Below are 20,776 nucleotides of genomic sequence, written 5' to 3' on the forward strand. Positions count from 1 at the left end.
CCTAAAAAAGAAAATAACAGAACACCACTAGCCATCACCTACAGCCCCAACTAAAACCTCTCCAGCGCATCATCAAAGATTTACAACCTATCCTTAAAGATGATCCCTCACTCTCACAGATCTTGGGAGACAGGCCAGTCCTTGCTTATAGACAGCCTCCCAACCTGAAGCAAATACTCACCAGCAACCGCACACCATACAACATAAACACTAACCCAGGAACCTATCCTTGCAATAAAGCCCGATGCCAGCTCTGTCCACATATCCATTCAAGTGACACCATCACAGGACCTAATCACATCAGACAGACCATCAGGGGCTCGTACACCTGCACATCTACCAACGTGATATATGCCATCATGTGCCAGCAATGCCCCTCTGCCATGTACATTGGCCAAACCGGACAGTCTCTACGCAAAAGAATAAATGGACACAAATCTGACATCAGGAATCATAACATTCAAAAACCAGTGGGAGAACACTTCAACCTTCCTAACCACTCAGTGACAGACTTGAAGGTGGCAATTTTGCAACAAAAAAACTTCAAAAACAGACTCCAAAGAGAGACTGCTGAACTTGAATTAATATGCAAACTAGATACCATTAACTGTGGTCTAAATAAAGACTGGGAATGGTTGGGTCATTACACCAATTGAATCTATTTCCCTATGTTAAGTTCTCCTCACACCTTCTATGGGCCATCTTAATTATCACTTCAAAAAGTTTTTTTTCCTCCTGCTAATGATAGCTCATCTCAATTGATTAGACTCTGCCTGTTGGTATGCATACTTCCACCTTTTCATGTTCTCTGTATGTATAAATATCTCCTGTCTGTGTGTTCCATTCTATGCATCCGAAGAAGTGAGCTTTAGCTCACGAAAGCTCATGCTACAATAAATTTGTTAGTCTTTAAGGTGCCACAAGTACTCCTGTTTTTCTTGCAAGGCAGTTAGTTAGGAGAGTGTCCTTCCCATCAGCCATCCACACTGTTAAAACTGTACATTCTCAGCAGCTTACAAAGCTTCTTACTAGGGCTGTTAATTAATCGCAGTTAACTCACACAATTAACTCAAAAAATTAATAATGATTAATCACACTGTTAAGCAATAGAATACCAATTGAAATGTATTAAATATTTTTGGATTTTTTTCTACATTTTCAAATCCATCGATTTCAATTACAACACAAAATACAAAGTGTATAGTGCTCACTTTATATTATTTTTATTACAAATATTTGCATGTAAAAATGATAAACAAAAATAGTATTTTTCAATTCACCTCATACAAGTACTGGAGTGCAATCTCTTTATCATGAAACTGCAACTTACAAATGTAGGGTTTTTTGGTACATAACTGCACTCAAAAACAAAACAGTGTAAAACTTTAGAGCCTACAAGTCCACTCAGTCCTACTTCTTGTTCAACCAATCGCTAAGAGAAACAAGTTTGTTTACACTTACAGGAGATACTGCTGCCCACTTCTTAATTACAATGTCACCTGAAAGTGAGAACAGGCGTTTGCATGGAACTGCAGTAGCTGGCGTCGCAAGATATTTACGTGCCAGATACGCTAAAGATTCATATGCCTCTTCATGCTTCGGCGATCGTTCCAGAGGACATGCTTCCATGCTGATGATGATTGTTTAAAAAAAAAAAAGTTAATTAAATTTGTGACTGAACTCCTTGGGGGAGAATTGTATGTCTCCTGCTCTGTTTTACCCACATTCTGCCATATATTTCATGTTATAGCAGTCTCGGATGATGACCCAGCACATGTTCATTTTAAGAACACTTTCACTGCAAATTTGATAAAATGCAAAGAAGATACCAATGTGAAATTTTTAAGACAGCTACAGCACTCCACCCAAGGTTTAAGAATCTGAAGTGCCTTCCAAAATCTGAGAGGGACAAGGTGTGGAGCATGCTTTCAGAAATCTTAAAAGAGCAAGACTTTGATGCGATAACTACTGAACCCGAACCACCAAAAAAGAAAATCAACCTTCTGCTGGTGGCATCTGACTCAGATGATGAAAATGAACATGTGTTGGTCCGCACTGCTTTGGATCGTTACTAAGCAGAACCCGTCATCAGCATGAACACATGTCCTCTGGAATGGTGGTTGAAGCCTCAAGGGACATACGAATCTTTAGCGCATCTGGCATGTAAATATCTCGTGACACCGGCAACAACAGTGCCACGAGAACGCCTGATCTCACTTTCAGGTGACATTGTAAACAAGAAGCAGGCAGCATTATCTCCCATAAATGTAAACAAAGTTGTTTGTCTGTTGATTGGCTGAACAAGAAGTAGAACTAAGTCGACTTGTAGGCTCTAAAGTTTTACATTGTTTTATTTTTGAATGCAGGCTTTTTTTGTACATAATTCTACATTTGTAAGTTCAACTGTCACGATAAAGAGATTGCACTACAATACTTGTATTAGGTGAATTGAAAAATACTATTTCTTTTGTTTTTTACAGTGCAAATATTTGTAATAAAAATAAATATAAAGTGAGCACTGTCCACTTTGTATTCTGTATTGTAATTAAAAACAAAACAATACAGAATTTGAAAATGTAGAAAACATCCAAAAATATTTAAATAAATAGTATTCTATTATTAACAGCGCGATAAATGGCGATTAATTTTTTTAATCACTTGACAGCCCTACTTCTTACCATGAACTTTGGCTCTCTTGTCCTAATGTGTAACTCTGTAGTGGCCTCTCACTCGAGACCATTCTACCTCCTACTGGAGGCCAATATTTTACCTCCTTTTCAGAGACTTCCTGGACCACACAGTGCAGGAAGCTGATGGCCAGGCAACATGCTCATCAAAGCAAATCCCCTCAAGAAGCATCTAAGGCATTCTCCACCTCTCTGCTGAGGTTCTTAAATCTGGGTCTAGTAAACAAAAGAAAATCTCCTTAACAGACCCTCCTTTGCTCAGAAGGGGACACCAATGCTATGGGAGGAAAAGTCTGCCCCCTTTGGAAAGAACTTAGAACTGGAGTCAACCATCAAGACTGCATTAAGCAGTCATCTTCTCTTTCTCTCATTCTGCAAGTCACTGAGTGGAATGTGGATAATGTGCTAAAATGTGGTTCCTTGCGTATAGTTTTATTACAGGACTTTTCAACAGTTTCTGCTGAAAGCCCTCCAGGTAGCATGGGAGAATCTGGAAACACTTCTTCAAGTCCCAGTAGGTAGTGGATGGATCAGTCAAACACTCCTTCAAGATCTGCCCTCGGTATCATCACAACTGATGCCATTTTCTTGGATTTCAGCAGCTTATCACTTTTTGTCACTCCAGGTGTGGTGGTTGAACTTCATTTCCTTTCACATCCTCTCCTGGAACATGGTTTTTAAGAAGCCATTACCTCAGTTCATTGTGTGGGGTTGTTAGTGTCCCTTTCCTGTAATTTGCCCTAACTTTTTTTTTTATGAGGGAAAAATAGTTCTTTGCTCCTGTCCCAGCTTCTTGCCTGAGTTGTAGCTTTCCTCATTAACAAGATCTCTCGTCCAAGTTTCTGACTTCACCACAAAGCGCAGATGAATTTCTTATACTCTGGTGCAGCCTAGAAAGAAATCCCGTTACCTAGTCATCCTGTTCCAAGGTCCCAATAAAGGACAAAAATCCTCTAGTTTTACAGTCTCTGGATGGATCGAGCTCTGCAGTGCACCTGTTCAGTGACAGATTTCGTGTGCTCTCCTTAGATTAGAATGATCAATTGTTTCCCATTCCTGAGCAGAAACAGGGCATATATCCATAGATGAACTGTGCCATGGTGTTACCTGGGATTGGTACACACTGTCCTCAAGTACTATCCCTTTGACCCCCCTCCTCATTACCCAGGTGTTTAGTTTCCGACAGCCTTAATGGAAACAATCCAGTTATTAATTTCTGGTTCATTCTCCTCTCACCTTCGACCTCATCTCACTCTTGTTCTTTCTTTAGTCTAACTATTGGTTTCTTCCCTCCCAGCATCTGGGGGTGCTGCAACCCATCTGTCTCTGCCAGTGGCACTCTCTCAATGAGAAGATCAAGTTTCTTACCTGTTAACTTTTTTCTGTAGTACAGTGGCAATCTTACAGACACCCTAGCTTAAGGCTCACCTGGGCTTTGACTTCGGCTGAGAAGTTAGTGTTAGGGACACAGGGTAGGATAATCTAATTTGCTCATAACTCTAGATGTCATCGCATTGGAGAGTGTGCCTGCAAAAGGCAAAAGAAGTTCCTTAGCCAGGGGTGGAAAATGTTTCATTCTGATTGGCATTTCCTGGCTGATTACTGTGTCAGGTCACACCCCATTTGTCTATACCCGTGGCATTTTGCCACAAGAAAAAAATTTAAAGGTAAGAAACTGGATTTTATGTCTAATTCATTATCTGTAGACTTCTAGAGAAAATTCCAGTTGCAAATAGCTGGTCAGATTGTACCCAAGCACCGCAGAGTTATAACTTCTCCTGCTCCCCCTACATCTCAGCTGAGTGCATGGATTGCACAAGGCTCATGTTACTAGCCATTCCAAAAGGCTGGAGCGACATCCTCACCCACATATCAGCCAACACAGTCAACTTACACTTAACCCGCTTCAGGGAGTGGGGGGAGGGTGTCCATGACAGATTCCCTTGGTGTGTTAGGGTGTGTCCAGGAAACACCATGTTTCTGGAGTTTCTGTTGGGTGGGTCGTCTCCAAGCTCCCTCCAGCACAGGTCTATGCCTACAAGGCACAATAAAGCCCAATTATAGTATATTTTATCCTGTGTTTTGTAAAGCAGTGACCATTAATGGGCAAAGTACAGTAACTGCAGAACATTTTGTCACTTTATTTTATAAAGAGAAATTCATATCCAAAATAATACACACCCCTATACAATCCTAGATCTAGCAAAACAATTAATAGAAGCAACAGTGAAAAACAGAACATGAAGACTAAATCACAGCCCCCAAGAGTTTTCATTTGAAAACCTTAGTAATAGCTAGTTTTCTTGCAATATCTGCCATTTTAATCATGCTTTATTGCCACAGTATTGGCAATTCTTCATACACTACAGACAGACCCATTCTTGCACATTTTTTTTTAACAGTAACTTGCTGGTGGTAGTTGTTCTTGGCACATGTAACTGAGCACTGTGTGCCTGGCTGTTCTTTATATTAATTGCTGATAGAAGAGCCTGGAATGCAAGTAAATTCAAAGCCTCTCTGAGTTGTTCTTCTGTAATGGCATCTTCATAAAGAGGCTGTTTTTCCTCTTTTGTCACTTTTTACAGAGTTGATCCAATGAGACTGGGAAGTAATTGACTTTCAGTGTTCTTAACACACTCCTCCATGTATCTCCAGCTAAGTGTGGGGGTTGGAACTGATCTGAAAATGGCTTTTTCCAGCCATTGCCTTGACTACATTACCTCCAATTACTCTTAGCTGGAGAAACTTGGATCATCGTCTCTATGCTTCTGCCACTCCCAAGCAAAAGTTATTGCTGAGGGCTTGTCTACATCACGCAGCTTTTAGCGATAAGGCTGTGTCGACGCAGACTTGTCGCTAAAAGTCAGCATGTGTAAATGCTCTTTGTTGGTACTTTGTCAGCACTTTTGCTGACAAAATACTTTCAGTCCCACGAGCGACATTAGCTTTGTCGGCAGGAGAGTGCTTCTGCCAACAAAGCCACATTCACACTGCCACTTGCGTTGGCAAACTTTTGTCTTTTGCGGGGGGACTTTTTTAAGTACCCGTGAAAGACAAAAGTTTTGTCGACAACTTCGCAGTGTAGACATAGCCTTAAGTCACATTCAAGAAAAGTTTGTCTGGAATTCAGGTGCAAAACAGATTACTGATCATCGTCCCTTACGAACAAAAAAGTTCAGCTGAACTAATCTGAAGTATTGTCAGGTTGCTTTGCGTACTGGTCTTGTTTTCTTTCTAATGTTTTAATACCTTTATATTTCAGCTCCATTGAAACTTCCCACCTAGATTCAGGACAGAACTTTAGGTAAGCTTTACATACAGTGCCCATCTCTACAATGTTATGGAAAACCTCTTGTTTCATTCCTTTTTTTCAACATTATCTTTTACAAAGAGTTGTGTAGACTAGATAAAGTATAACTTTAAAATGTTTGTGTGAAAATGTGTTTTCAGTCAAATGTATGTAAAAATACAAACTTTGGGCAGGGCCGCACAGAGTATTCAGGGGGCCTGGGGCAAAGCAATTTCAGGGGCCCCTTCCATTAAAAAAAAAGTTGCAATACTATAGAACACTATATTCTCATGGGGGCCCCTGTGGGGCCCAAGGCAAATTGCTCCACTTGCCCGCCCCCCACCCCCCTCCTCCCTGCAGCCCTGGGAAAAATAAACATTTAAAAACCTTCCACATCTCGGCACAAACCCAGTTTTGAGAGAACTTCTTTTCAAATCACCTTTACAAGGTATCACTGGTTCTCAGCATCAGCTAGTGCTAAAAGGCACTAAAGCTCATTAAAAGGGTTGGACAAATATTTTCCGTCAAAACTTTTTTTGGATTGAAAACTAAGGGTTTTTTAAAAAGCAGAAAAAAATCACGGACAATGTCTGCTTTCCTTCAAAATTTGTGTTTTTTTTAATTGAAAAGCTGAAATTAGTCTGCTGAACATGGTTTGGGATTTCAGAAGTGTGTGGCCAAATATTTGCTGCTTACTGTGTTTGTTTAAAGAAACAATAAAAAAATTCTGCTTAAAAAAAATCCAAAACTTTTGAACCACCTCAGCTTGTGACCAAATGCCTGAGCCCATCCAGTCAGAGATTTTTCCAGGTTTCTGATACTTCACTGGCTTCCTTGACTCATATCTGTCTCCATAACTTTGGGTTCATTTAGCTTAGAACATAAGAATGGCCATACTGGGTCAGACCAAAGGTCCATCCAGCCCAGTATCCTGTCTACCGACAGTGGCCAATGCCAAGTGCCCCAGAGGGAGTGAACCTAACAGGTAATGATCAAGTGATCTCTCTCCTGCCATCCATCTCCACCCTCTGACAGACAGAGGATAGGGACACCATTCCTTACCCATCCTGGCTAATAGCCATTAATGAACTTAACCTCCATGAATGTATGTTTCCTAGAGTGGCTCCATGGGGTCCCTCACAAACTGGAGACGGTTACTGTGGGTTTGTCTTTAGCATAGCTTATGTACATACTCCACGAACTGAGCATTTGAGCTTGTTCCAGAATCTGGGATGAGCCTATGTTGTGAAAACTGAAATGCTCAAAACAGCACATGCATGTGAATGGACACAGGGTGCTAAAATTAAATTAACCCAGGGGTTCTCAAACTGGGGGTCAGGACCCCTCAGGGGGTCACAAGGTTATTACTGGGGGTCACAAGCTGTCAGCCTCCACCTCAAACCCTGCTTCGCCTCCAGCATTTATAATAGTGTTAAATATATTTTAAAAGTGTTTTTAATTTATAAGGGGGGTCACAGTCAGAGGTTTGCTATGTGAAAGGGGTCACTAGTACAAAAGTTAGAGAACCACTGAATTAACCCCTCTGGAGCCTAGGGGAATGCAGGGGAGGGGGGTCTCCCTTGGTAGGGTTGGGAAGGAGGTAAATGGTGTAGGATATTGCTCTTCTCATATGATCCCTCCCCCATGGAAAAGCTAACAGCTTGGCTCTTTGTGTTAAATAGCTGTCTGCAAGCCTCAAACTGCTGAATGAGCTTTAGAGTTGGGAAGGCTGTGCCTCCTCAAACAGCCTGGCCCTGCCCACTATCCAACCTCCATCCACTTCCTGCCCCCCAACTGTCCCCCTCAGAATCCCCGACCCATCCGGCTCCTTGTCCCCTCACCGCCGCCCCGAGACCCCCTCCCTAACCACCACACCAGAACCCAACCCCCCCTGTTCCCTGTCCCCTGACTGCCCCAACCCCTATATACACCCCCCCCCCCGCTGAGTCCTGACAGACTCCCAGAATGCCCGCGATCCAACCCCGTCCCCTGACCGCCCCCCCGCCCCCGAACCTCTGCCCCCTCCTGTCCCTTGACTGTCCCCGGGACTCCTTGCCCCTTATCCAACTCCCCCCCCCGGCTCCCTGCCATGCTGCTTACCCCTGCCTCCCCCCTCTCCCAGAGCCTCAGTGTGCCGTGTCTAGGAGCGGCCCTGGACAAGGCTGCAGTGGCATGACTCCAGCGGGGCCTCAGCTCCCGCTGGTCGGCCCGGAGCTCTCAGCCCCGCCCCCTTACCACACGGCTCTGAGCAGGGAGGAGTCAGGCCCCGCCCGAGCCACACTGCTGTAGCTCTGTCCAGGGCTGCTCCTGAGTCACCACTGCTCTCCCCTCTCTCGGAGCCTCAGCGCGCCAAGTCTAGGAGCTGCTCTGGCCCCTGGACAGCGCTGCAGCGGCATGGCTCCGGCAGGACCGGAGCTCGCAGCCCCGCCCCTTTACCATGCGGCTCTGAGCAGGGAGGAGCTCAGGCCCTGCTGGAGCCATGCTGCTTTAGCTCTGTCCAGGGCTGCTCCTGGATGCGGCGCGCTGAGGCGCCAGGGGATGGGGAAAGGTGGGGGCGGGGCCAGAGCATTCTCGTGGGGGCCCCTGCGGGGCCCAGGGCCTGGGGCAAATTGCCCCACTTGCCCCTCCCAAGCGTCTTTGACTTTGGGTGCACAGCAGCATACAGCGATTCAACAAGTTGTGTCAGTGCTATGTGAGTACCCAGGAAAGCAAACTAACTATACAAATGCATTGAAGGAAATCAACAAAGTTGATGCTAATATGTGAAATGCTCCCTTATTTATATGGTTTTCTAGGAAATGGAGAGTTATTGTGGCAGATAAATTATAGTATTTGTTTTTCTAGTGGTAACCTCTTCTTTTTTTTTTTTTAAGTACTATGCACAGATTATGGGCCAGATTCTCTCCCTCTGTCCTGTCTGCTTTGTGCCACTCAGAAGTACATAGGGGCCAGAATTTATGGGGAGTCCTTAGCTGGCTCCTACCCCAACTGTCCCCAACTCCAATTTAGAGGGTTTGTTGGAGGCAGTGTAGAGCACAGCTGCAGTCTGCCAATTCATAAGTGGCAAGTGGTCCCGTGGGCACCAAAGCCAGCTGCTGTAATTTAGAGTAGCTCCAAACTCAACACATTTGACAGCATAGCCCCCTGTTTTTAAACAAAGCCTGTGTTATTAATGACCCCTTAAAAAGTGAAAATTTCAGAGATTCAGTTTACTTGTCACTATTTCACTGTGGTCAACTCCCATGATTTTATCGCAAGTTGCTGAATAAAACAACTCCTTTCACTGAAGTTAGTAATTGTGGAAACATTTCTTCTGGGCTTGGGTTTTCTAAAAGTATTACACTCTCTTTGATTTAACTAGTGACTATGTAAACATATTGTCAAATAGTAGCTCCAGGCAGAAGTGTGTTCTGAAGATCACTGCTCTTCCTTGGAGTATATATTATAAGAAAATTACATTGTTTAGTTCTTCTCTACATGAATGCAGTCATAATTTCAAATAATGTAGGCATTTTTCTGAGGTCTGAGGATGGTAGTTGTGCTTTCCAATTCTAATATAGGATTAATTTATTATGTCCTATATTGCGGGGATTTTTGAGCATTCTGAATTTGCGTGTGTGTGTGTGTGAGAGAGAGTGAGTCATTAAATGTACCTTTATTTTTAAACTGGAATTATAATTTGGAAAAGTTATAAAACGAGCTATTACAACAGACTATACATAAATTTAAAACAGAAAATATAAAGGCATTGTGACCAATGAAAAATAATGTCGTAATATTTTCCTCAGCTTGGGTCTTCCTTATTAGTTCATGGAATTAGCACTTCTGTAGCTCAAAACTGCCAGTTGCTTCCAGATAACTATCCATGAGCACTAGAAAACCTAGCTGGCTGTTAAGCATTAAAAAATAATTCTGATTTGTGTAATCAAGGGCAAGCATGACTTCATTTTAGTGACTAATCTTATACCCTAAAAATAACAAAGGTAATAGCCAGAGAAAATATCCTAGTATGAAAGTATTTTACTTTTGAAATTATAACATTTCACTTATATTTGATAGATAAAGATAGGAAAAGATAATAATGCTGATATTTTCAAAGTAGCCTAATGAAATTAGGCACCCAAACCCCAGTGGAATTCTACAGGAGATGGACACTTAACTCACTTAGTTTCCTTAATAAGTCCCAACCTAAAGATGTAAATATTGACTGGTACAGTGACCAAAATACATGTCACATCAAACACTTGTATGCTATACAATCTCATCAAAGTTCTTACCATGAGGAGTTTGTAGTTATATTTTTTCCAAATGATCATTACTTTATTGAAAAATATAAGTGTGTGTTGTCGCTTATGAGTGTGTGTGTGTATATCTATATATGTGAGTGTATGTCTGTCTTAGACACCTTATGCATGCTTGTGAACATATTTGCTCTCTCTCTATAAGGCATGTGACAGTTTTAGCAGGCGATGCTTGGTTGCTGTCATCTTAAATTTAAATATGGAAAACTACATAAATGCAATAGGAAGTTTGCAAAAGTGAAAAATGAAGACACATGCAATTGAATAGTGGCATAGAAAATCGGCATAGTTTTTAGGTGTGATCTGTTGTAAAGATACAGAATTGTGAATTAATTCTATTACCATCTCTGCCACAGATTTGCTGTGCAATCTTACATTTTCAGCTTATTTATTTATTTTTTGTTTTGTTTTCTGTTTGAGTTCTAGCATTTTGTATTAATTAGGGCTTCCCCTCGCTCCAGGTGATTGGAGACTGATGAATCAATAAGAAGCTGAGATCCTACCCTAGGAGAAGTTATTGTTGTCTCCATTCTCACTTGACTGTCAGCACAAAGACTTTTTCTGTGTTCTGCTGGTGGATTTGTAACAAGTGTACCTGGAGGGAGACCTTTCCCCTTTTGCTTTGCTTGACTGAGAATTAAGATCTTTATTAAAGTGGTATCAAAACAGCTACCGTCTGTGAAGTCTCAGCACATAAGCTTTTCTGAGATTTGGTCAACACATAGCTTTTTTTGCACCTGTGCAGCTAAATCAGTACATCAGATTTGCCTCTTTGCTTTCCAATAGAAGGTACACCATTGCTTCTTGTGTCCCATGTAATCAAAACAAGATGCTGTTAAACAAATGTGTCCTCCCACTAAGAGTCAATGCACTGATTACTCTCCCTGCCTCAAAGCAGATAGAGTGTATTCTTTTCTCCACTGTTCACAGTTCCCAAATGGAATGATGGATAGGCCTTTTGAGATAAAGACTCAAATCTGCCTTGTGGTTTAGAAAAAACTCACACCCCTACTTTTCTTCCCCCACCTTTACCCTCCAAAAATTTTTCTAAATGGAGTTCCTATGTTCTGTAGTTGCATCAGGGTATAAAATAGAGTGTTCACACCATCTCGGTACATCACCTCAGGATGCTTAACATCTTATATGTGTAGCAGCATCCCATTTACATATCTCAGATTCTACATGATTCATCAAAAATTCCAATGCACAGCTCTGTTGGTCTCCTCTCTCTTTCTCATTGTTCAGCCCTTGTATTCTCTCCAAAGACCTAGTTGTTATGCATCTGCTTTATATATAGGAAAATACCATTTGAAACCCAGATTACTATCTCCTTGGGAAAGTGTCTTTCCAAGAACCTCTACTATAAGGAGAAAGCCATTATGTTGCATGGTTTTTGTGATCAATCCAAAGGAAATCTTCCTGACTCCATCTAAAGAATTTTCACAGGTGCTGTATTCAACACATAGAGTGGATGAAAATTCCAACTAACTTCTCAGGCTTTTGTGCCTGAAAGTATTTAAACTATTTGGTTTAAAGGAACAGAGTCAGCTTGAGTTTTTAAAATTGACCAATTTTTAAAATGTCATTTTCTATTACCACACCCTTTAAACAGTAAACAGCTTAAACAGCCCTGAATTTTTTTGTATAAGCTCCTTTAAAAAAAATTGTAAGACTTTGGTTTTGGTGGGGATTTTCTGCTTCTCAGTTGTTGTTTATATAGGTCATTGAATTTCGCTCTTGCTAATTATGCAATCATATTGTATTGTCAAATACACAATCTAAACAAACTAAAAAAAAAGAAATATTGTTCCATTAACTTCTTTCAGCTATAGTTATGCTAGATCAAAGGTGTTAGTTGTAACCATAGTAGGTGCACATTTTCAGAGATTTGATTTTCAAGATGAGGGCATCACTTCAGTAATTTCCTCCTTCAGGTTAGTTCTGTGGTTTTTTGCATACCTGATTCTCACTGTAGTCGCAATGGGATGAAAAAATCTGTGGTCTGGGAAAGGTCTTGTATCCTCTCATTTGAGACACGCAGCTCCCTGCCTTGTGGATGAATTCAGTCATCTTAAGAGAATTCTCTTGTCAGATCACGAGTGAATTGTTGTCATTACAAAAGCGAGGCGAGTATACAGGGACACCCATAGTGGAAACAAGCTCAACCAAGTAGTTGAGGAAATGGTTGGTAACTGGCAGATGCCCACATGTCAGCAAGTTAGAAAAGAGAGCAGTAAAGTTCTGTCTTAAAAGTCAGATCGTGTGCTCTACCAGTCTTGGTAGAGATTGCCATCACCCCTTTTCAGGAGGGTAAGTGTTTTCAGGGAGCCACTTGGTGTATGATGCCTCTGCTCAAGAAACCATCTCTGGAGTTGGATAAACTTACCAACTACCCACTTGTATTGAATCTCTGGCACTGGATAAGCTTACTGAAAAACTTGTGATGAAGTGACTTTGTTGGTAATCCCCAGTCAGTCTGAGTTTGGGCCTGGTTTCAGAAAACGCACTGGCATTGTGTGGCTCAGTGGTCTTCTCAAAGTGATTTGGGCTACACCCTGACACCACCCAGAAAATTAGAGTTGTACAAAATGCAGCCACTTGCTTGTTCGGGGATGTTTCACAGAGGAAGCTTGTTATCTGCAGAGGCCACCAGTGAATTTGTGAATATTGCTCTTAATCTGTACACACCCTAAAAGGTTGATATTGTGGCTAGTTGAGAAAATTGCCTATCTCCCCATAATAAGCTTCAGCGGTTGTAATCCACAGAGATGCTCAAGCGAGGACCCCATCCTCCCCAGTTTCATAGTAAAGTGGCAGATTGTTCTCCATAAAGTTCCTCAGCTCTTCAGTTCTCTTCCTCCCTGTGTCCTACAGAGCCTAAATGTATTGATCTTCAAGACACCTCGCAAGACTCATCTGTTTTCTCAGGTCTTTGGAAAAGGGGCAGGTTGAGGGATATAGATGGCCTGAAGCAGCAGTTTGTGTTCTATTATTGGTAGTTAATTTTTTTTCCAGGCTTGATTTCTGAATCAGGGATGCAAGAAGTCACTATAAATAAAAAATATATATATTTAATAATTTTAATAAGCAATATTATAAATATATATGGAAAGATAGTATACTCCTCAAAGAGAACTTTAAAATTGTCAAGCATGGGCAGTATTTAGGCCAACAACTCAACCGGGTCCATTTAATTTAGTTCTAGTTAAATTTGGCATGAGAGAGTTCTACAGCATCAGCATATTTAATAGCAAATAAAATTGGAATTTTATAACTACAGTTTGGTTTTAGTGACGCATTTTTAACAATTCAGATTTCGAGATTAAGAAGTCATGAATCTGTATTTTAAAATGACCATCTTTTTCTTTCTTTTTCCCTGCACTGCCCCAGCTCTAGGAAGAATCCATGCAACAGTTCAGTGCTAAATGATATAAAGAAACCAGCAGACCGGATTGGCCAGGAAGTGATACTGGTTTTCTTTCTCCTACTCCTTTTGGTTTGGTTTCTGAATCGGGAATTTGAAGTCAGTTACCGTCTTCACTACAATGGAGATGTAGAGGCTGATCTTCACCGCACCAAAATTCAGAGCATGAGGGATCAAGCTGACTGGTTGCTGAGGAATATTATTCCATATCACGTGGCGGAGCAGTTGAAGGTTTCCCAGAGCTACTCCAAAAACCATGATAGTGGTGGAGTGATCTTTGCTAGCATTGTGAACTTCAGTGAGTTCTATGAAGAGAATTACGAGGGGGGCAAAGAATGCTATCGAGTCCTAAATGAATTGATTGGGGACTTTGATGAGTTGCTGAGCAAACCACATTACAGCAGCATTGAGAAAATCAAAACAATTGGGGCAACCTACATGGCTGCCTCTGGACTGAACACTGCACAGTGTCAGGACAATAACCATCCACATGGACATTTGCAAACCCTTTTTGAATTTGCCAAAGAAATGATGCGAGTGGTGGATGACTTCAACAACAATATGTTGTGGTTTAATTTTAAACTTCGTGTTGGCTTTAACCATGGCCCTCTCACTGCTGGGGTCATAGGCACCACCAAGTTGTTGTATGACATTTGGGGTGATACCGTGAACATTGCTAGCAGGATGGACACTACCGGCGTGGAGTGCCGGATACAGGTGAGTGAGGAGAGCTACCGTATCCTAAATAAGATGGGATATGACTTTGATTATAGGGGGACAGTCAACGTGAAGGGGAAAGGTCAGATGAAAACCTACCTTTACCCAAAATGCATGGACAATGGGGTTGTGCCGCATCACCAGTTATCTATATCTCCAGACATCCGGGTTCAAGTGGATGGCAGCATTGGGCGGTCTCCTACCGATGAGATTGCCAATCTGGTGCCTTCTGTACAGAATTCTGACAAGACATCCCAGGGCTCAGATAACAACTTAGAACCCAAGGATATGCTTCCATCTTACAAGAAGCTCCAAAAAGAGTCAGTGAAAGCAGAAGACAGGTGCAAGTTTGGCAAAGCTGTAAAAAATGATTGTGAGGAAGCAGAAACTGAGGAGGTCAATGAACTAACAAAGTTAAATATCTCTAAGAGTGTATGATGCAGTGACAGAGAGCTGCATGATGTGCTCTGTCCATAGAAACACAAAGACATTTGCAATTGGCTGCTTTCTTTTTTGAAGAAAGACGTTCTCAACACCTGGGTTATTTGTTTTCATATTAGCACCTGATACTGTGTGGATCACAGTTATTCAGGGCTCATTTTCATCTATCTCTCCCCTCCATGCCCCTTAGCCCTCTTCCAAAACTCCCCAGCTCCCTGTGTAACCCTCTTTCAGCTGAGTGGAGCATATTAAGTGCCTTCAGATATACTCCATTGGACTCCCTGTCTAGGTACAAAGGCCGCAAATAAAATCATAGCTTTGGGTATCTATTAATTTTTAAAGAAAAGCTGTGGTCATCCTATCATTTTTATTGTTTTTTCTCACAAAACACTTTTTTTGGCTAATGCAACTCCTTGGGTTTTGTGTGTGTGTGTGTGTGTAATATTTTGCTGTTATCAGACCTTCTGTATGTAAACACACAGACAGATGTGTGTGTATCTACCGTATGAGACTGATATAAAAAGTGCCAGTAATGTACCACAAGAGAATTTTGCTTTTGTGCTGGGCAGGAGGAGGAGCTGAGTTCTACAGTGGCTCAGCATTTAGATGGAGCAGGCAGCACAGGTATTGTAGTTTCACCCTCCTTTAACAGTGTTTTGATCAGACATGTGCCATTGTATGCTTTGGATGCACTGCTTTCCTTACATCCAATGGGTTATTGATATGTGGGGATGGATTAAGGGATCAGATTTCACCAGCTCTCAAGATAGGGTTCCAAAAACAAACAAGCATCCATTAAAGTTTTTACAATCCAGGTCTCAGGTGTTTAAAAAGCAGTTTTCATTTTACCCCCACCCCAAGGGATTTGTGAGGTTTTGAGTGAAGTTGATGCCTCTAAAACTGTTCTGATTTAAGAAGGGGGCGGTTAAATAAATGTTTTGGGGTTACATTTATTTATTTATTTATTATTATTTTAAAATTTGTGTTTGTGGAAGGTATTAGGATTTGTAGGGGTGGTAATTGGTGTCACTAAAATTAATCAGATGCCCATTAATGCTTCATCCTCTTCAAACTGCCAACCACTGTGATGACGTTACCTAGGCAATACTTGTGTCAAAATTGGTGATATCGCCAAAGCCACCAAATGCAGATTGAGTCTGAAAATCCCAGCTTCCCTTCTGTACTGAATTAATGGTGCTGAACAATGTTCTTCAGGCTTTCATAGAATCATAGAATATCAGGGTTGGAAGGGACCTCAGGAGGTCATCTAGTCCAAACCCCTGCTCAAAGCAGGACCAATCCCCAGACAGATTTTTGCCCCAGATCCCTAAATGGCCCCCTCAAGGATTGAATTCATAACCGTGGGTTTAGCAGGCCAATGCTCAAACCACTGAGCTATCCCTCCTTCCCCTAATACTTTTCCCCTATGCTGTGCTTTCCCATGTGCCATTTAAAGTAGGAATAGGAAGGTCCTTTGCCATGAGCTGAGAAGCACAATATTTCAGGCCTGGACCTACAATTGACTATGTGGGCAGACCCCTGTGCCTACAGAAAGGCTCACTGACGTCAGTGGGACTGTGCACAGGTGCCGGGGTCTGTTTGCATAGAAGCAGTTGCAGGATCAGGGCCTCAGACAACACTAGTCCCAGGGATTTCCCTACACCCCACTTCCTCCCCCCCACATTGCCCCATCCCTCCCACAGTGGCAGTGTTGCCAATTTAGTCGTTTTCCAACCCCCCCTGTAAATTCAAACACCTCCTCTAATTTCAATTCCTGGGGAAGACTGACTAGTTCTCCCTTTGCATACTTCCGTAATTTTAACCCCTTTTCACTTAGTTTTTGACTGAGTGGATGACCCACTTTGGATAATATTAAATATTGCAAGGTTCCAATTTAAACAAATATTTCTTGTACCAACAAAATGACTATAATATTTCTGCCCAAAATAAATTCATCTGTCAAGGGAAATAGGGTGATTGTGGGGAAATGTAATGCTGTTTTGTCTGCACCGCCATATTTTTTTAGTTATTTCTTTCCATCTTCAGTCCAAAAAAAAGACTTAAAACTGAAAGCAGAAAATAGTCACACTTACTGCTTTAAGAATGGCCATACTGGGTCAGACCAAAGGTCCATCTAGCACAGTATCCCGTCTTCCGACAGTGGCCAATGCTTGCTTTTTTCTTTTCTTGTATGTTTAAAATTTCTTAATGCTGATCATTCCAAGATCACCCACAGGAAAAAAAAATTAGTTGTTAAATGCTTTCAAGCCCAGGAGTTCCGCTCCTGTTATCCCTCACCCATGTGAGTAATTCTAGGGTTTAGAACATTGAGGAAGATACTGAGTATTTTCTGCAACATTTCCTTAATCTGCCGCTGACACACCATTGATTATTTTCCCCCACTACTCCTTTAAGACCAAACAGATTGACTTCTCATAAATAAGTAAATAACATTCCAGTGTGTTTGTTTTAATTACAGCAAATTTTTAAGATAAGTACAAATTTGTTATTGTCCAGGATTTAAGGTTTTTTGAGAGTGGGGTTAGAGGAAGACTGTTGGGTTTCGTTTGTTTGTTTAATCTAATAATCAGAATGTAATACTTGCTCTGAGTAGGGTAGATAGTGGTAAGAATGCAAGCTGCCAGTCTGCAATTCCTACACTATTATTTACTAATATTCTTAGTGGAAAGGCCATGATGGCATAAGGTGAAGGATGATGGAGTCTCAAAAAAAGGCTAAGTTGCCAAACCTTTCACTACCACTTGCTTAGCACTAGTTATTTGTGAACATTGGCAGGGATTAACAGAAAAATTCTCTTCTGAATCTGGGTACTGAAACGATTGACAGTTTGAATATAGAGCCAAAGAACATGGTTTTTCAAAGGATATGGAAGTTCAATGAGTAAAGATAAAAGGAATTAACAAAAACAAAGGACTCACAAGCTTTTATCTAAGGAAGTGCTATATCTTGATTAGAGAAACTATCTTTGAGGTTGTCTGTAAACTCTAGTATTTTAAAATTGCCTAATTTGCCTGTTTCTGTAACTTTCTCTGATATTGAAATTTAGAACGATTTATAAAATGTTGGGTTTCTAGTGAATGTCACATGATGTTCATACGTAAAAATATTGAAAGCAAATAATTATTCTTAACCAGCTGATACCTTATTTTGCAAAGCATGTCCAAATAGCAGCATTGAGCAATTATTAGTATGAAGTTGATTGTAATCTCATCAACTTTCTAGCTGTATAGATTTTTTGCCTGATTTCAAGATTGTTTCCCCTCTCCTTTGTGTTGCATTCTTCTGTATTGAGCATGGTGAGATATGTCGAGGGATGGTTTTCCCCAATCATTGGATTAGATCTTCTGTTTTAACAGCAGTATTGGAATTTCTTTGGTGCCAGATCATGGTTTCATGTCAAAAAACTTTCTCAGTGCTGTAAGACTTCCTTGGCTACTGTTTCAGTCTCTAGCAGTATTCTCCAACTTATTGGAGTTTGGATATTTGCCTTGTTCCTTCGTAGTGGTCCATTTGTCCAGTCACAACTTTACTACTGTGTTCTGTTGGTTTTCTGTCCTTTCTCTTCCTTTTCTTATTGTAAGCTGGTTTATTTTAAGTTATAAAAGAGAAACACATCAGAATAGTTAAATTGACAGCAAGAGTACACCATTAAGTCATAGCAAACTTACATAATAGGAGGAAATGAAACATTAAATCAAATGAAACTGCTAGCAGCATTGAAATTCATTGAAGCAGAGTTTAGACGGATCCATATTAACAAAAGTTTTCTCAAGGAGTCTGGGTAGACAGATCTACAAAGCAAAGCACATCCACAGAAAGGGCATACTTTATATATTCAGGACTAATGCTGCTTCAGTTTACCATCTGTAGTAGAAAAATATAATAAAGCATCAGAAACATATGTCCACTTTCTATAGGTTCTTAAACTGCTGCTTATGGAGAGCTGGCTGGCAACACGTTGATGATTCCTTATTTCTGGCAACTAAATTGCATTAAAAGACAGCTAAAAATACATTAAATACTCCCTAATGTTGCCTTCCCACATAAGCAATTGGTGTAGATGCTGCAGGGATGTTGTGAGACTGTGAAAGGAAGTGGAACATTTGTGAACAGGAGGGGAAGTAAGTGGCCCTCATGGTGAAAGATGTGAGAATCCCAGTGCTACAGCATAACAATAGAGTAAAATAGCACTGCTGCCCTATTACAAATGCATCCAGGAAAACAAACACAAACTGGGCCTCCGAACATTTTGGAAACTGAGCTAAATAAAGCTGTGACAGCTAAAATGTGCAGAATATTTGTTCAGGGAACTGTGCATTGTACTCCAGAAACAACATTTTCCAACTCCTTTCATTGTAGTTTTCTATCTAGGTTGTAGTGGAACCATTTTTCTTTTCCAGGGACAGTGTCCCAGTGACTCAATAAATGACAATAAATCTGAATTGTAATGCACTATTAATATGAATACCCACATAAGCCAATGGCTCCAAAGTTTTGTCTGCTCTGATCAATTTTAAAATTAAAAATGATCAGTTATAAAAACTGTTTTAGGAAAACCATAATCATTCATCAAAAACAAATCTCTACCAGCATATTTTAGCCTATGTCTTTAGTTTTATTTAGTGGCCAATTTGTGGAAAGTGTCTCAGCTCTACAGTCATGGAGAAGGTTATTAGACTAATGTGTAGTAAGGTAAAGAAAACTTGAGAGACGGGAGAATTAGCCCTGCATTCACAAAAATGGAACAACTAGAGTGGGGATGTGCTAAAAAACTCCTCTCATCATGTAAGCACAGGGTAATATCTATGCAAATAGAATACATAATCTAAATCAACAGGTATGGAATAAGGACTAGTAGATGTGCCACATTAACAGATTGGCCAGATCTGAAAATTTGCCATACCTGAGAAATCAGCCACCTACCTGCTCAGAGCTATCATGCCAAAGTTCATTCAGATGTTATGCCATCCTTGAAAGAAATGGAATTCCTGTCAGTCTAGAGGTGAAACATAATATGAATACACACTACAACACCAGACACCAACCTCAGCAAAACTACTGGCAAATAGAGAAAGGAAATATAAAATTGGATGTCAGGTTTTTAAAAAGGCTGATCCTTGTTCACAAGGTTTTTTGTCTTTGCTTGTGTGAAGGAACAGGGAACTTGAAGGCAGATAGAAAATCAGGGGCCTTATTCTTTACTACTCTGAGGCTGCTTCACACCATTCTGGCAGGGTAAAGGGACCTTAAACTGAGCATAAATTAATATATTTACAACACACTTTCAGTCTTAATGAGAATCAGGCCTCAGACGTTTGTTTTCTTTGTTCTTACTAGGATTGCTTAAAGGAGAACACTACTGAAATTCTAAAGAGACTCAAATCCTACAATGTGTAGCTATCGGGGGGTTTTAACAGCTGTTCCATGTAGAATGGTGGTGAGGGAAAGGGTTTCAAGGTGGTAGTACTTTCCTATCTTCAGAGGAAAAAGGATTAAGTTCTGAAAAAAAAAAAACCATGAAATGAAAGTGTTAGGTAATTTTTGTAGAGTCTTTACCCAGTGGATTAAATCTCTCATACGGTATTTCCTGATTGCACAGATGGTTATTAAGTACTTCACTACTTAGATGGTTTGCACACAAATACTTACTACTTATTATTTGCTGAGGAGAGATGTCTCTGGTTTGAATTGCTCACTTTGAGCAGAGCAGATTAGGGTTTTGTGGGGCCCTGGGCCAGAGCAAGTGGGGGCCCCTCCCCACCCCTTCCGCCTGCAGTCCCCCCTCCTCCCACGCTCCTGCCAGGGAACAGGGTTGGGACGTGGGGGCTTCCCCCACTCCCCGGCAGGAACACTGGGTGTAGCGGGTCAGGGCGTGGGGGCCTCCCAGTTGGTCAGG

General features: G+C 41.1%; 1 protein-coding gene and 1 long non-coding RNA gene across 4 annotated transcripts in view; one reads left to right on the plus strand and one right to left on the minus strand.

Moving 5' to 3' along the window:
• LOC123343819 overlaps positions 1-8,169 on the minus strand; it is a 72,030-nt gene extending 63,861 nt beyond the window's left edge. For both annotated transcript variants that reach the window (XR_006572371.1, XR_006572370.1), the window contains exon 1: positions 8,077-8,169. This is a non-coding gene — a long non-coding RNA (uncharacterized LOC123343819). The remainder of the gene's footprint in view (positions 1-8,076) is intronic.
• ADCY9 (adenylate cyclase 9) overlaps positions 1-15,691 on the plus strand; it is a 198,525-nt gene extending 182,834 nt beyond the window's left edge. For both annotated transcript variants that reach the window (XM_044979245.1, XM_044979246.1), the window contains exons 9-10: positions 5,950-5,991; positions 13,668-15,691. In XM_044979245.1, the coding sequence (XP_044835180.1) occupies positions 5,950-5,991; positions 13,668-14,856 (1,231 nt within the window). In that variant the 3' untranslated portion in view covers positions 14,857-15,691. The remainder of the gene's footprint in view (positions 1-5,949; positions 5,992-13,667) is intronic.
• The last annotated feature ends 5,085 nt before the right edge of the window (positions 15,692-20,776 follow it).

The sequence above is a fragment of the Mauremys mutica genome, chromosome 11, assembly GCF_020497125.1.
Source record: "Mauremys mutica isolate MM-2020 ecotype Southern chromosome 11, ASM2049712v1, whole genome shotgun sequence".
Lineage (NCBI taxonomy): Eukaryota > Metazoa > Chordata > Testudines > Geoemydidae > Mauremys > Mauremys mutica.